The sequence below is a fragment of the Micropterus dolomieu genome, linkage group LG05 (assembly GCF_021292245.1).
Source record: "Micropterus dolomieu isolate WLL.071019.BEF.003 ecotype Adirondacks linkage group LG05, ASM2129224v1, whole genome shotgun sequence".
NCBI lineage: Eukaryota > Metazoa > Chordata > Actinopteri > Centrarchiformes > Centrarchidae > Micropterus > Micropterus dolomieu.
This window is the reverse complement of record NC_060154.1, coordinates 15703143-15720588: the sequence shown is the minus strand read 5'-3', so window position 1 is coordinate 15720588 and position 17446 is coordinate 15703143. Positions and strand designations below refer to the sequence as shown.

Genomic DNA, 17446 nt, shown 5'->3' with positions numbered 1-17446 from the left:
GTGTTTGTGTGTGATGGAAATTAGGGTACAAGAGCAACTATTAAGCAAGAGGCAACGGTCCAGCTGTGCTTAGTTAGTATTATAAAAGACACTGTTATATACTAAGAAGGGTTGATTCAAAATTACTTATTTAATTTTATTTTAATTTGCAATGTTTCCACAGGGGAAATCTGTCTTTGACGACTATTTTCTTAAGCCCATCATTTACTTTAGAGGGGGCATTAAGACCAGAGGCCCAAGCCCTTGACATATGGATGCACTCAGGGGTCATTATGACACAAAAGGTCAAAAGCTTAGTCACACACAGTCGTAGTGATCTGCCAGAGCACAAATGGCCTGGCCTGACATGGGTTATGTTTGACAGGAAGTAAACCAGCACTTACACTAAAATGATGGCTGACAAAAATGGGGCAATTAGCTAAAACAACTTTATTACTGAGTCACAGCATATTTTAGCAGCTTGCCTTTGGTCAAGCAGGTTTTGGACAAGCTTCACTATAAAGAAATGATTATAAGAGCTTTCAACAAAAGGGGAAAATACTGAATGTACCAGTGAAACTCTGTAAGTTAAGCTTCATAAATGTGCACTCAGAGTTCCTTCAAAAGGCCCTGGTTCTAAATCCTTTATATTTATGGGCGTAGTTTCACCACCCCTCGTTTACGGGAGCCTCTTCAGGATTTATAGCTGCTCTAAATCAGGACTGAAAGCAAGAGGACAAAGAGGATTCCACTACACTGAGGGCAAGCAGGAATATCTTGCATCTGACTCTTTAGAGTGAACTGTGAAATCTGTGAAATCATAAGCATTTGGATATATTATGTTGTCACTAACAGAATCTGTCATTACATGTTCTGCAATCAGTTTTCATTGCATGAAATCCAAACCATACCCCCACATTTCTGCGCTTCAATGAACAGCATCGTCAACAGCATCCTCACAAAGAAAACGTGATTACATACCCCTTGAACACCTGCAGATTGTTGTTGTTTACATTAGGTATTTCAGCTTATATGGAATGGAAAACTCACAGGAACGAGTCAATGGTTGCATAAATAGCAGTTCTCATAAGACCGCTTTAATGCATTCATCGTTCAGTTGCTCTTTTCGCTCAAATCAGAAGGTGCAGTGGGACTGAATTGCTCACATTGATAAATAGATGTAATTCACTGTATAAAGGAAAAACTGCACAGCATGCACAGGAACAGTTCATTCACAACAGTTGGCATCAGCCTGTAATTCACAGAAAAAGCTCAGGCCTATATTGATAAAAAGTGAATATTGCAATGCAGCACTCTATGTGACCTGAACGCTGCCATCTAATCACCTTAAAATTCCACAGTGTTACAGTGGCAAACAGGAAACCAAGCTACATTTGCCCTTTGACCAGTTGAGCTGGTTCATTTGTCTGGCGGGAGGTGTACATGCTGGCTCCTGTTTGAAATACCATCTACACAGCATAATCAAAAACATTCTCCTCATCTGCCCCCTTCCAGACAACACTTCATCAGCAGTCCTTGCGTGAGGTCTGTCTGCAGTCCTTGATGTCCACTAAACAGGCTCTAGCAACATAAAAATGTTAAAGGACTAAAGCGCTTGTGCTATTTCTGTTATCATACGGGTAGCTCTAGGTGTTTTCTCAATACACATGCCTTCTGCGCTACATACACCAGAACCTTAAAATCAAATCCTGCAGCCAACCCAAGTCAAAAAGCCACCTTTTCCTCCAACCACAGCAAGTAACAAATATAGAATACGAGAGCAAACAAAAAGACAACTTTTAAAATGGAGGCATATCTCTGACAAATTGAAGCCTGCTTATACAACGATGCCCACATACTGCTAGTCACATCTGCCACGGTCAGATCAGAGACAACCAACAAAAGCACAAACAATAAATGTGCCATGAATAATAGGTCTTTGGTTATAGACCACTGCACTGAAGACTGATAAGTCATATTTGTTTTTGTCTGTATGTGGGATTCAGAGAAGACTCGATGGGTTATCAGAACATGTTTTGTAGATTGTTTGGGATATACTTGTTAGGGGCCCACATGTTTCTACCTAGGCAAGAACAAAGAGAGACAAAGCATGACGGTAAAATCCAAGTCAGACAGGGACATGTGGGTAGATGACTAATCTGGGGTGCCTGAGATCCCACCCAGCAAGGGCCTCGTGGGACCCGTGTGCTTGCCCATTATCCACAAAGATCAGCACCGAGAATGATGGGAGAAGGTAGGTTTCACACTAAGTCTGAGGCTCTGTCATGCTGAACCACTTGCATGAGTCTGTCTGAAACCCAATTATGGACCATGTTAGAGGTTGAGCGCCCTGTCGAGAAACACAGTCTTGTTGTTTTGCGTGAAAACTCTTCAAGACTCATGACTTGATTAAACAAAAAGCCACATTCTTGCAACAGAAAAACTCTTTGTTCTGGTTTATAAAGGAAAAAACATATAGCTCAGGAGCATTCAAATAAGTGAGAAGTTGAGGGGTAAATAGCCTCGTACGAAATACCATTTACACTGTCCCTGCTATAACTAACACATAGAGGAGAGTAATTGCAGTTGAAACAAGGCATCCTGTCTCCTGTCTGAACTGCCACATTGGTGTCACGGCCGAGATCTCAGCTCTCATGAGTTATGAACGGCGACAGCGCACAACAAACTAATGATGCTTCCCAAGGTTATTTCTGCATAAATAACCATTAAGAAGAATGCTGATGCAGCAGCCCAAATCCACAGACACCTAACATAGACCACTAGAATGGTGTTAAAAACCTTTGGCAAGGGCAGTGAGTTAATAATTATGCGTTTCTTGCATTTTGGGTTAGTGTGGAACTTCTCTGAACTGCCTCAGTGGCCAGGTGAAGGGAGGGTCTGTGTTTGGGTGGGAAGGAGGAGGGTGGCAAGATGTCAAGAGCTCCACCATGCTCTTGCATGACAAACACCAACCTGGAGCCTGCAGTGACAAAGCCCTAATCCAGAAAATCCCTCCTTCCTTTGCTGAAAATCCTAATGAGGATTTGAAGTGCTCGGCAGGGAGGAGACCCAGGGGCTGTGGTTACACCTTGCCACTGCTTGCTCTCCCAGTCATTGTCTCCTTATCTCCTTATTGGCCAAGCCTGGCTGGCGATGAAAGAGACATGACAGCATGGTGGGCCTTCGTGCACCGGCCCCACGCCTGCCTGGCTCCACGGGAAGCCAGTCTGCCGCAAACAACAAGGATGACATCAAGCAGGAGGTAGAAAGACAAAACCAACAGAAGTTGTTTACTAAAGACACACGAGACAAGGGAAAAATTCACCCTTTTAGCCTTAACTTTCAGTTCTGTTTCCAATACATTAGAAGCTGTAAAAACGTAGCTTAATAGGCAAATAAGCATTTCATAACATAATTACCTAAGATTTTTTTTTGTTTCTATTAACAAATTAGCTATGGGCCAGCCTTTTCAAAGTACCTTAAATACCAAATTAAGTGTCAGGGAACAGGAGTGTGTTGACGCAGTGGGGTACTATCCTTTTCCACGGACACAACTCTGTCACAAATTAGTACTTTAAAAGAACAGGCCTACTGCCCATGGTTCCACAATCGCTTACTTGACAGACGGTAGATTTGGGGCTGGGCACGAAAACAATAATGATAATTATGGCAATATAATTTTCCTCAATAACAATATAATAAATGTTCAATATATCGTCAATAAAAATTTGGTTTAATTCATCACATGAATCACAAACAAATTAGCACTTAATTTTTCTATTAAAAATATTTATTTTGTTGAGAAAAAGAGGCCTGAAAAAAGATTAACTAATCATATTTGTTGAAAACAGATTTTATCATAATAGTTTTGGATGTTCTACCTCAGATTTGTGAAGTGATCCACTGTTTGGCATCAAGTGTTTGTCACGGACCATAAAGAAATGTTTAACCACATAATTAACCATCTGCTTTCTTCAATTTTCATTCAAGAACAAAAATCAACCTTTAAACTTGAAATAAATAATGATTTGACATATATCGTGATAAATATCGATATCGAATGATATGAAATGTTTTTATTGTGATAACATTTTTGGCCATATCGCCCAGCCCTATTTAGATTATTGTTTTTTTAAGACAACACGCAAAAGCAAAGCTACTGATAAAGACACCCCCAGTGGAGAGATTGAAAAGCAGATCACTGGTAAGCGCAGATACAGTATCTTTGCCGCTGAAGAATAGGCTTATGATATCTGGATGTATACTTTCCCTGACTGGACTTATCTGTTGGATACTAATCTGCTTTCCATGCCCTCGATCAGCCTGCCCTAACATAGTTAGGTGTGGTATGGGGGCAGGACAGACGGAAAAGTGTAAAAAAAAAGAAAAGCAATGGCCGCCGTCAAACAGTTATATAAATACGCTTTCATGGTTACAAGAAAAGGCTAACCAGAGCAAATAGTCAATGGAACAGCACTGGGAGGTGCTGGATCCTGTTCTTGTAGGTTCTGACTCAAATTAAGCCATGGGCTTTTACTTCCAGTAATTACATTTCAGAACACCTCGATTGTCTATTTCACTCCATTCACTTTGAGATGAAGGCTTTAAGTCTCTTCTCTTTTTTTTTCACGTAGTACAAAAAGAGGATTTTTAAAGGTGCTCTTTCCTGTTGCCCTTGAGAAATCTCAAGTACTTCAAACATTTCAAGCTTTGGAAAGAAACAATAGTGTGGTTTCACAGTGTACGAGTGTATGGAGGAAACAGAAATTCTCTGTGTCAGACTGGTTCACACAAGCGCAGCTTTAATATCATGTGAAAGTCTTTATATGCCCTTAACCTCACAGACGAAACCAGCACAGGTCTGGTAGTAATGGAAGGACAACATGCAATCTAGAGAAAAAAATGGTGTTAAATCATTGTTACACTCCTCAAATGACAAATCAAAATTCCAATAAATCATCCACTATGTCAGTACTGTAGTTATTATTTATCAGCTTGTTTCCAAACAGTAAAGTTGATCACAATATGGTGAGATGAATCAAAACAAATACCACAGAAATGTAGTCAGACATATTATCTCCTGATATATTCTTGCCACCCTGTCCTACATGTTTCAACCTTCGCCCTCCCTACCTCCTGACACAGAATCCTTGCTCTGCTCTCTAATTTCTATCTCACCATAATTCTCAACAATCTTCGGGAAAGCCTTTGAAGAGAACGTGTGGCTGAGCTTGGTGTGAATTGTTATTCTGTCGCTGACACAGACAAATCCTTTCAACCCCACCAGACTTGACTAAATTATTTTGGAAGACACGTGAGCGGATTTAACCACGTGTTGCAAGGGAAAACTGTTTTTACATTTTACAAAAAAAACCAAAACATTATTACTTCATAAATTACACCACCACCTCATTTCTGGTGGGTTGCTATGGTGACATCTGCAGAGGACACCAGTAGGACAAAAAGAAATAAACCTGGTGCTTCAAAGAAGATCACTCTGAATGCCAGAGGGCAAACTGATGTTGATGCAAAACAATATCAAAGCAGGTCAAAGTAAAGCATGCGGATTAAAGTGACAGCTTTAGCTATCCTTTACTTCCTGACCTATCTCCCCTACTTTAAAATGATCACCTGTGTTAGAAATGACATAATAAATGTTGTGTTGGGGTATTAAATATAACTCAGCTCACTAATTTTACTTTGAACCCTTCACAAAAGTGAGAAATATAAAAAAAAAAAAAATATGACACGGCAGTTTTGATGACCTTTTAAAAGTGGGGAAACGTTTGAGTTCTATGTTATAACCAAAAGCCCAGATGATATAATGATAGTCTCATATAATTATATCCATACTGATATTGATATTCATTATAGTATCTGTGTCACAACAAGGCCCTCTGGGGTGTTTATAGGATCATGGACATACTGCAAGAGCACTGTCTCAAATTTATGTTCCAGAACTGTCAAACAGTCACAAAGTATAAAATTTCCTGTCTTAAAACAAAATAATTATTTCAATCTCAGCAGTTATACCGTAGACAATACTGCACTTAAAGCAGCTGTTCAAAAAAGGGACGGAGGGAAAAATATCTCCACAGTGCTAGTTACCTTTTTTAATGACCCTAATAAAATACAGCAGAATATAACATAGTGATAATAACCATAACCATATCATTAGGTTCAAAAGCTCTAGGCTCCAGGGTTCCTTTGATATCTATTACACTATATACACACACACACATATATATATATATATATATATATATATATATATATATAGAGAGAGAGAGAGAGAGAGAGAGAGAGAGAGAGAGAGAGAGGGAGAGAGAGAGAGTGTATACTTATATGGCATAATTAAAATAATAAGCCAAATCAGTTTCAGAAACCCATCTCACTGACAGGACTGCTGGGCTTGTGGATGTATACAAGCAATTTTCCAGGGTTAAGATTTAAATAAAAGAAGGAAAATGGCAGATCAAAGCCTCCAAATGGCTGTGAGTCATCTGAGCAAATACAGATCACAGACATATATACTTGAGTCCAATAGATAGAGTCAAATGCGGAGGATGAGACATGTATAGAAGGAGGTCAGAGAGGAACACAACCCCTGACAGCTATAGTTTCAATCTTGTGTATATCTCTTCTTTCAAAAGCAAAAAAAAAAACAAAACAAAGAGGAAATAAAAACTAACTTTGAACTATTTACAGAATTCCACTAACCCATTTAATTCAATTATAAAAATGCATTAAAAAGATATTAGGGGTAGACGCAGTTTAATGAAGCATGTTTACTTGGGGATATTGTTTGTAATGAACTGTTTCTGGGCTGATCTGTGCGGCTGAGATGGGAAATGGGAAGGAGGTGAGGGCGCAGGGGAACCAACAAGAGGAAAAGGTGAATGAAAAATGTCGTCAATTAATGGGTTTATTCCTTTTTTTTTTCCTTTTGGTTTATTCCCTCTTTACCCTGACATGGAATAAGCATTTCCGCATGTAATACAGTCACTGTTTTCTCTGTTTGCCTGGGGAGGGTTTAGACCACCTCCAAATCACATGGAGTTACCTGTTAGCAAGGACTCTCACAACATGTATAAAGTATTGTAGCGTTAGGAACCCTCACCGGCTTCCTGCCTTTCAAACACTGTCAATTGAGTTCTATGGCTCGTCGGTTGAAACCAGAGGCGAGGCCACCAGGGATAGAAACTCACTGTGGTGATGACTATCTATCCAGCCCTCTAAATAAGTTTACATACATATATATAAACGTATATATATGTGTGTGTGTGTGTGTGTGTGTGTGTGTGTGTGTGTGTGTAATACATATATTGCAAACTCTTATCTTTGTATGAGGTTTCTAAAATGATATGTCAGAGTGCCGACATATATGGAATGCTTATGATTTTGTACAGCCACTTTTAAGGGTTTTCTGTGACTTTCTGTGTTTCCACTGAAGTGTATAGAGACCACACACTTCTCAAATGTCACACCTCTAATATGAAGATCAAATCCAAGCCAGATGATACATGAGATACACATATGGTAACATATATTGTGGCAGTGTGACTTGCTACAGTGTAAATTAAGCATCTTGAGAAGTCATTACCTTCCAAACTTGAATCAATAATCCTACAATATTGAGCTTTTTGAAAAATCAATAAAGCAGGTATAGTGAACAGTTGGCGGCAGCTTCAACAGTTGGCACCAGCGGACCAAATCTGTAATGGCTCTTTTGATATACTGTACTGAAAATATGCCAACTTTGGTTTATTCTAAACCCAATCATTAAACATCTAAAAGTAATGCACATCTACTCTTGTGACTAAACACTAACATGTTAAGGATACAGTTTATGAGATATGGTTTGGATGCATAAATCATGAAAATATGATACAGCTGAGAGTGATTTAATCAAAGCTAAATGCACCATGATTAAAACACATTCAAGCTTTATATTTTTTGAGGTGTAAAATCTGTGTGTGCCTGCCATGAGACAGAACATTTTAGCGAGGAATTTACAAATGGATCCGGCTCTGATGCCACTGGGAACAACTGGCGCTTTCAAGCAGAAAATCTCAGACAAATCACAATTTACCAACTAATGAAACCACTCAAGATTATCCCCCATCCGCCTGTGCCCACTGTCCTCAGAGCTGCATTACTTACACAAGCACTGCCTGCACTCAGAGGAGCAGTAGCTCTGGCTTGAGTAACAATTTCACTGCTCATGCTAAATAAGACAATAGCAAAAAAAAGATATTCTAGCATTGTCTGTCATTGAGCCTGAAACAACACTAATTTAAAAGATACTATAAAATACTTGCAAGATAACAGATCAGTAAGTTTTCAGGGAAAACAAAAACGACTTTTTCTTATGTACTTACCCTCTGTGGAGTGAACTTGGGCTAGTGTGATGAGAAACCAGCAGAAGGTGTGTAGTTTCCACAGGGAGCATGCCATGGCTCCTGGTGATGGTTTGCGGCAGGATTGTGCTGTGACTGAATGGTTCTGATTAAAAAAGTCCAAGCCAGCTGGTCTCAGAGATGCTCATCATTGATCCTCTCACCTGTGGAGCAGACAGAGAGAGAAGTTCACTTCAGTGATGATATTTATTCCATGTGCAAGCTCTGTTCCAGTGTAATTTTACAGAGGAATTCACCCTGTCACACTCTTATCACAAGGCACTTGATGCTGCATTTACATTCCACTGCAGAAATGTGACAAACGTTAAGCTGTGAAATACTACAAACCCACGCAAGCCACTAAAATAAGCCCAGAAGGTCAATAATCCTGGGAAGGGAAGTCTCTTAATGATAGATGAATGCAAACCATTTAACTGCCAGAGAGTGTAAGGGGTGGGACCAGCGCTGTCATCAAACAGATAAGACCCACCCTGTCCCATCTCCATGGGACCTATAGCAAGTGATGCTAACATTATCAGTGCTGTGTCAAATTATATTTTCAGTACCTATTGCAAAAAACATATTTATACTTTTCTGAGCACTTTGAAATCTATAAATTATGTAAGATTTTTACAACTGTAGAAACGTTACTGACAGCAGCATTAAATGCTAAAACTTTCCATGGTAATAGCTTGGTGAACATTAGCCAAAAAGCTTTAATCCTGCTATAATCATCTTGGTTTACATTAGCTTGGTTGGTGTCTGAGTAAACGGTAGAAAAACACTAGAGAGGTGGATTGTTTGGTCGAATGCTGAGCTTATTTTAACATGGAGTTATTTTAAGTCTACACGGCCAATTAAACATCCAGAATCCCATATTTTACTAAATGTGGAAAAGACCGTGTGTAACAATGTAGGTAACTCAGTCACATCTAATCAAGGACATTTTAAATTTGCCACAGTGAGTTATTTAAGTAGAAGTTCCTGCTACAGGCATTTCAATTCTACTTAAGCAGTGGTTCAAAAGAAACATTACTTCTATTTGACTGATATGTTGCAGCTCTTTCCACCCCCGCGCCCTAGCCAAACAAACAAATAAAAAAACACTAGTAAGCAAATGGTCACTTCTCTCTGTTGTGAGTGACCACAAACCACCTTATCTCTCCTCCCCCTCCCTCTCCCTTACATCTCCCTAAACCAGAATACCTCTCTCCCTGTCTCATCCATACCTGTCCCTCTAGTACTAGTCTGTTTGAATGTTTGTTTTTGCTCTCTTTCGCTACAAAAGCAAATGGCCTCCTCCCTGTCATGGATACAGTGCCGGAGCTGTGTAGGGCGAAACCTAATGCCTACCTGCGCGCCCAGGCATGCGTTTCACACTACTAACGGCTCCCTTTTGTCTGTGTGTTTACACTGCTCGGCTAAGCTCAGTCCTCTCACTCCCATGAACCATTAGCACATTCACCATGGGATATGGCATCACTCTGGCAACAAGGCACATAGGACCCCATTAGAAACTGTTTTTTTCTCTTCTTTTTAAGCACATTCAAAAACAACATTCCATTTTTTTGCCTGTGTCTACAGCCTGCAATTGTTTGTTAAGATTCAAGGGACTGAATGTTACCCATCATACTAGAAGCTAACAAGAGAACTCAACTGAAAAGAGGGTGAGGAATTCTGTTTGTCATGTACAGTCAGAGCTGCACAAATCAGCTTCAGCTGGCTCCTCCACACTGGAGAATATCCACGGCCCAAAGAGTCTTTGATCTATTTTGTCTGAGTTCTCAGACAGTGTAATAATTCACCACCGAGAAAACATGTAGAGCTCACACATTAGCCAACAAAGTTATAATTAAGCCTGCCATAATCAGCTCATCTAGTATGACATTACGCCTCACCTGAGACCTCTAATTTTAGAGCCATTTAAAAGAGGTTAACAGGAGCTGAGTATACGCAGCCACAGTGTATTTAGTTTCAGTGGAATAATATGCAGCCATGAGACTCGACAAATGAAAGTTGATCAGAGAGACCTAGTGAGAGTAGAGACCCCCATATTTGATTCCAAAAAAAACCCTAACCCATGTCTTTTAGATGATCAGTGCATGTGGCACCAATTAAATGTATTAGGCAAGTGGCTACCAATACAGTATAACAAGTCCTTAAGCAGATTGTCCCCACAATAAAGCTGCATAGTGACCATATAGGCTTAAGGATCTTCCTCTGTGCACACAAAGTCTTAGTTCTTACTGTTTTGTCCACTTAACGAGACAGACAATACTTAAATCACACACACATTTCCATGTGTGGAGATCGGAGTGATGATAATCCCATTCCATCATTATATTGTCACGCACAAAATCATTTACTGTGAAAACTCTGATTAAAGTAACAGTTTGACTAAAATGTTTACACGGTTCACAATAAGCCAGTTTCCCCAGTAATAATACAGTAAGTTTACATTGTTGTTTAATATCTAAATAGTAAACAGACAATAGTAATATAATAATGGAGAGACATCTTTGCTGATTTACAGAGGATATTCACACAAGCTCTATCACTTGAGGTGGTAGTTGTAGCATTAAATTCGTTTCACTGTCACTCAAAAAAAACGAGTTTTATTTTCCCAACATCCGTAGCCTTGTCACTCTTTTATCAAATACAGTCCCAGTATGCATCTGGTTTATTCCGTCACCTCTGTGGTGCGTGCGCAGAATCAAAAAGCAGACACTATAGTATATACGTGCCAAGTCCAATTTCAAAGACTGATGCTATGCCTACTCGGCTTATGACCTTGACGCAAGTAAGATGACCTGGTAAAGGTCTTTCCATGATAGTTGCAATCATTGCTGTATTGCCATACTATGGTTATAACTGAATGGAGTGCACATAAACACACTGATTTCAGTTGAGATTAATATAGTGGACTAAGTGCTGTGCCCAAAACGTGTTTAAATCTATCTGGAGAACGCGTCAGTAAAGGTCTTCTGTCAAATCACATTGGCTCCTTAACCCCAAAACTATTAACTCAAGGTAGTACTTTATTCCTCACTTTTGCAAAATAAATATGATATATCTTAGTACAACATTAATAACATCTGGAACAGGTTAAAAGCGTGCATTTCCGTATATTTGTCTCTTTGGTGGCTGTGGTTGCTTGTGTTTAAATACGTAAACAAACTATTAAGTCTCAGCCTGAGATAACAGTGTTGAACCAATTTGATTATTCTTGCTCCCCTGTCATCATTGCTTAGTGGGGGAAAAAAAGAGTTAAGTGTGCTCAACTGACCACTTGTGTCAGAATGCAAAGACAAAACCGCCTTTAAACAGTCTTGCCTCCAAGGCAGGTGAGACCCCCCGCCACGATGAAAAAATGCAGAATGTAGATCCTTGTACATGGAGATGGGTGTTCTGTAAATCGATGATAACAGTCCTATACTTTAATATACTTTGTATCATGCTGTGAGTGTTAAACATGCTGAGGCACCAAAGGCGTAGACTGGAGAGAGACTGCTTGACTGCCTCTCCTCATTAAACGTGCTGAGGTCTCCCCTCTCAGCTGGGGGTTTCTTTTCTCTCTCCGTCTTGAAACAGAAACCACCGGTGATCATACCTGACTGTTTTTTAAAAAATTGCCCTCGACTTGGGTGTGATCTCAGAACAGGTTTTAGCATCTGCAACAATGTGTTCTGGGGCTGGGGTTTGGGGTTTATACTCCATGGACATATGATGAAGAGCGTCATCATCGACATGGCTGCTTCTAATGCATGAGACATGATCAAGGCAATTTTCCGTGATTGTTAAGCACAGATTGCTAAAATGTCAACAGGCATCGCACTGTTTGGGCTAAATATGAAGCCATTGCAGACAGATGTTTAAGTACCCTGAGAAATGGAGAAGCCACAGGGGCGTTGGCCCAAAGGCTTTAAACATATGTGTGCTTGATATATTCGCAATACAACAGAATGCTTTATAATCGACAAGTGAGTGACAAAATTGTGAATTGCCAGAGCTCAGTTGGCCTTCTTAAGAAAAAAAAGGCTTAGTAACTGGGAGGAAGGGGGTTATTAGAAGGGAGGGGAGGAGGGTTGATTGAAAAGGACAGTTTGAAATTTGAATGCAGCGGGGGTCTGAAAACAAGAGGCAGATGTGAAAGAATGCCGGGCTCCTTAGACAAAGCTCCTGGTTGTCCGTCTCTAGCTGTTAGAGGACCACAGGAGAATAGAAGAAGACTTGGGCCATTCAATAAACGAGGTCTGGGAGAATGAAGGGGGGACCCAGAATAAAGAAAATGAGTGTGTGTGTGTGTGTGTGTGTGTGTGTGTGTGGGGGGGGGGGGGGGGGGGGGGTTCAAGTTACAATAAAAGATTGACAGCTTGCAAGTCTTGCTTGACCCTTGAATTAGCCCCTGAGCTTTCAACAAACCTCAAGAAAGAGTTGGGATGTTAATTGTCACGGAACATCACAGGGATGCAAAGGAAGGGAAATGTGGTGCCAGAGATTCACTGAAATGTAAATCTGAACCAACAGACCACCACATGTTGAATGACGGGAACACATTTGGTTTCCATTGGGTTTTCCCAACAGCATCCTCATACATGAATTCATACATACCATAACACTCCTCTTATCTCTATTTCTCTAACCCACTTTAAGGGAAATACTGAAATACCTGGGGACACACGGCTCAGTCAGAGAACACTCAGCCTCAGCTGTGGATGAAAATATATTCCCAAAAGAGATTGTGTTCCTGCTTTGACACTGCTGAAGATGTACAATTTGCAAGCGTAAATCAGAAAATTCGCACTCCAGAGGGGAGAGATTGGGCCGGTGATCAGATGAGTCTGGAGCCCCACTGAGTCAGATATGGGCCAGAGAGGAATCAGACGCTGACCCCTCTGCTGAGGGGATGATTGAGAGCAGCACAGTGCCAGAGGAGCTGAATGACACCCAACCAAACACTGTGCCCCAAACGCAGGCCCTGACCCTAACAGGAGCTCAACCAGTGAAATACCAGGTCAAACATGCATGCTGCGCAACAGGACAGCTCAGTCTCTTTTGGGGGGGTGGGGGTAGGATACAAAGGAGGGAGACAGGGAAAACAATGCAAACGTGAGGGTTTTTCTGGTTGGAGGGTTCTCTTAAAACTGATACACAACAAAAATTAAAGAACATTATTAGCAAAAACTTATCTCAGATAGTTCAAACCTATTATGGCCAGAGATGTCTGATTAAGATGACTGTTTTTTTCACATCCCTTGTAGTTACACTGTATTGCATAGTTACTTATCATTTTCAGGTATTACGTAACCCATCTCATAGTCTGAGAGTACATAAAAATAATTGTTTTTGAACCTGTGGATCATGATGTTTGATAAAAATGAATCATTACCTAGCTCTTATGCAAGCCACACTTCCAAAATAGAAAATATAGTAGCATGCAGGAGAGAGCCAGAGCATGTGACATCAGTGTGGTGTTCGTCATGCTCATTGCTCTTGTGTGTTAGCACTTTTTGCACCACTGATCATTTTTATGAGCCACTCAATTAATCAATTAGAGTACTTCCCACTGGTCAGGACATATGGCTGCTAAATAAAGCAATTGTGTGCCAAACCCTGAAAAATCCATCTCATCAATACATTTATGGATGAGATACATCCATTTACCTATTTCTGCTGTAGTTTTAAATGTGAGAAACCCGTCTTTATAAGGGAATACTCACTAATTTAAAATGTAGAATGTTTTTTATGTTCTGAGTGCTACATTGCCCTTTGCCTGGATATATATTGAATCCATAGCCTCATAATCACTTTAGCAATGTAACAAAAATCCTATTAGTGCCGAAAGATACCTACACCTGTCTGTCCACATGGATTATAGCCAGATGATTTGCCACGGTAACAAAGTTTTAATACAGGTTCCATACATTTTTAGTTGTAATTTTGATGTTTTACTGGGAAGTGAAGTGGATTATCTCAAATGAAATTTCAAAATGTCATTTCCACTTCCCGATAGCACAAAACTATTCCTTTCAGGTCTGCTGAGATAAGAATGATTCAGCCAGGGCTGTTAAACGGTGTCTTTTCCAAATGTTCCTCCGCTTAGGAATTAATAGGCTGACATTAATACAGCAAGATAAATAGGAAGGTCAGGAATGGGAGACCTTCCATTATATGGGCATCTCATGGTGATAGTACCTGCCAATCAAGTCCAATACGTCCTTGACATGGCACGATTAACCTTGGAATACACAGAGTGCAGGCAATATATAGTGTATACTCCCCTGTCCAGAAACTCAATCCAATTAGTATGTGCACATAAATACTTTGAAGGGTTGTTGGTCGTAGAGCACATTAGGACACCATAAAAGAAACATTTGTTGTGTGACAGAGTTTGCCATAGACAAATTAGTCAAAACAAATCAAGGATTATACAAACTGAGCTCGGCAGTTGGCCAAGACACTCTCCCAAACTCATCCTCTCAATTTCAGCAAGAGTAACATCATTGCTGCGTTCATGCAAAAATAATACAATGAGAGAGTGAACAAAAACTGCACATTCACAGCAACCCAGTATTGACAACTACTGTGAGTGTCAGGTATACAGTGTCCGAGTCATTCATATCACTTGCATGCTTGAAACTGAACAACGTTGAACAAATAAACAGCTGAGGTCAGAGATTTGCTCATGGGGTCAAATTCACTAAAAAACTGTTATTTAGTTTGGCAGCTTGTCTGACTTATTTATTTTTTGTGTTGCCACTCATTTATAACACAACATGTTTGTTTGTACAAAAGGGCCGGGTTTTAGTCTATGATAATAACGGACTGTATTTATTCGTATATGCACCAGTAAGCAGCTTTTGTGGCCCTCCTCCCTCCCCCCCATCAAAATGAGCAGCTGAATGGTTAAAAACCCTGCTCCGTACTTCTATTAAGGACCTTGCCATCAATAATGCACTGTGATCATGAGGCGTTATTAAACAGGATGATTAATTTTTAAGGTAGCGGGCAACAACACAAAACATGATGAAGGTAATGGAGAAGATGACTTGTGAGAGACAAATTTAAAATGGAAGCGAGTAGGAAAATATGCCATTTATTCACGCCTTGACTCATTTAAGCGATGAGAAACGAAAACAGAAACTGAGCAATTATCTTTGGGACCAAAAAAAACAAGGTGTTTTAACTCCACCTTGAATCAAAGATATGTCATTAAGTAAGTCCTTGGCTTACAGTTAATGTACAATCCTGATACTGAGCCCATATTGCACAATCCACATCTCAATTGTCTAAAAGCTCCAAATTCCTTCTCTTCTTTGTTTGCTTTCCTTTGTTGAGCTACATCGCCTCCTTTGTGACTGGTATATTTAAAAAAGGCTTAAAGATAACTTTTACCTGGATTCACCCCATCATTGCACTCAAGCATGCGTCATATATTTTTCTCTCAGTACACATTTGTTCAAGAAAGTCTCAGAATATTTCTAAAATGACACAAGCTTGGAAAGCAGTGCTTTGTTTCGAGACTGGTGTATATTTTGATGTTTGAAGGGTACTAATTCTTTCAGATTAGAGGGCATTGTGCATAATGTGGCTGACCTTGGCTCAGTGTCTAATTGAGGCTTTTAACCTTTCTGCAGCTCAGAGGAAGGACAAACACAGCCAAAAAAAAGGGTCACCGCATAATCTAAGTCCTCTCTAAAATAGAAAACTGCACAAGGACCTTACCCTTACAGCAGAAGCAATACTATACAAATTACTTAATCGGTGGAGTGGATCTACTGTAGCCTACTTTATCCTAACACATTTCTATCTCAGTGCTGCCATATCTATTTTCAATCTAAAAGCTGGCATGAATGCGTTTGTCAGACAGGGGAAGTGGCGAATGTCAACCTAAAACAAGGTATGGCCATGTATCTCGTCAGACAAAAGAAGTGGGTGTAGTCTTTCCTGAATGCAATCACATGTCAGCCCTAAATCCTCACTCAGTACTGCCCTGACAGGTAATGGCGCTTGTTAAACCTGATTAAAGTATACTGGCGTTTTTTTTTTTTCAAAGACAGAAAATGTCTAAAAAGGCATTTAGCGGCTGCTCAGAAATGAATGCTTTAAGGCTGCACAATAACATGAAACGTATTCTGAACAAAACATTAAAGAATGGTTAAAAAAGCTAGCATAAAGAGGCAAGCATCTAACAATTTCACATTCATACACAGCGACATGAGAAAATAGAGTAATTCAAGCAGCTTTTAATTTCCAGGCTGCATCATTGGATTTCTTTGTGCAGTTTCAGTGTCACCACTCCTTGCCCTCTCCCCACTTTCAGAGGTGAAAGAGAGAGGACAGTTTTGGGGCTGAGCCTTCACCACAGTGTTCATTAGCATAACATCAGCACAGTGTAGGGGATTGTGATGCAAACAAGCTCAGATTGGCTCATTCCAGCCCCCTCCTTTAATAACTAAGGTGCTATAGGATCTAGCTCCGGCCTCCTCACTGTACAATGGATCAGCCAGAGAGGGAGGGAGAGAGAGAGAGAGAGTGAGAGAGAGAGAGACTTGGTTAATAAAAAGTATGGGGTTGATTGTTCATATGTAGCTTGTATGATGCTTTGGCAATATTGTTGTTACACATTCATGCCAATAAAGCTAATTTGAATTGAATTGAATTGAATTGAGAGAGAGAGAGAGAGAGAGAGAGAGAGAGAGAGAGAGAGTAGATTTTTTAATTTGAGAAAAGTTTCAACTTGAATGTGGATGTGAGTGATGCCATCAAGCAAACAAATGATTGGCTAAGATGACAGTGGAGCTGCTGTGAAAGATGATGAAAACACTAATTGTTAAAAAGTACCATCTTTGTTAAAGGTATAATAATATGCCCGGCTCTCAACTGACCATGATTCAGGTTGACATGATTAAAAAAAATATGTAAATGGTTCTGTGGCTTATGTTATCATCCCCTGCCACCCACAGTAGGACAGCAGATACAGCAATCACTGCTTCTGCACCTTGTGTATGTTTAATATGTGTTTGTTCTTTTGTGATAACAAAAGATGGGGGGGGGGGGGGGGGGAA

General features: G+C 40.0%; 1 protein-coding gene across 15 annotated transcripts in view; it reads right to left on the bottom strand.

Moving 5' to 3' along the window:
* The window catches only part of adgrl2a (adhesion G protein-coupled receptor L2a), a 92238-nt gene that overhangs the window by 62549 nt on the left and 12243 nt on the right, over nucleotides 1–17446 (bottom strand). For all 15 annotated transcript variants that reach the window (XM_046049635.1, XM_046049632.1, XM_046049634.1 and 12 more), the window contains one exon: nucleotides 8361–8542. In XM_046049635.1, coding sequence (XP_045905591.1) covers nucleotides 8361–8436 — 76 coding nt within the window. In that variant the 5' untranslated portion in view covers nucleotides 8437–8542. The remainder of the gene's footprint in view (nucleotides 1–8360; nucleotides 8543–17446) is intronic.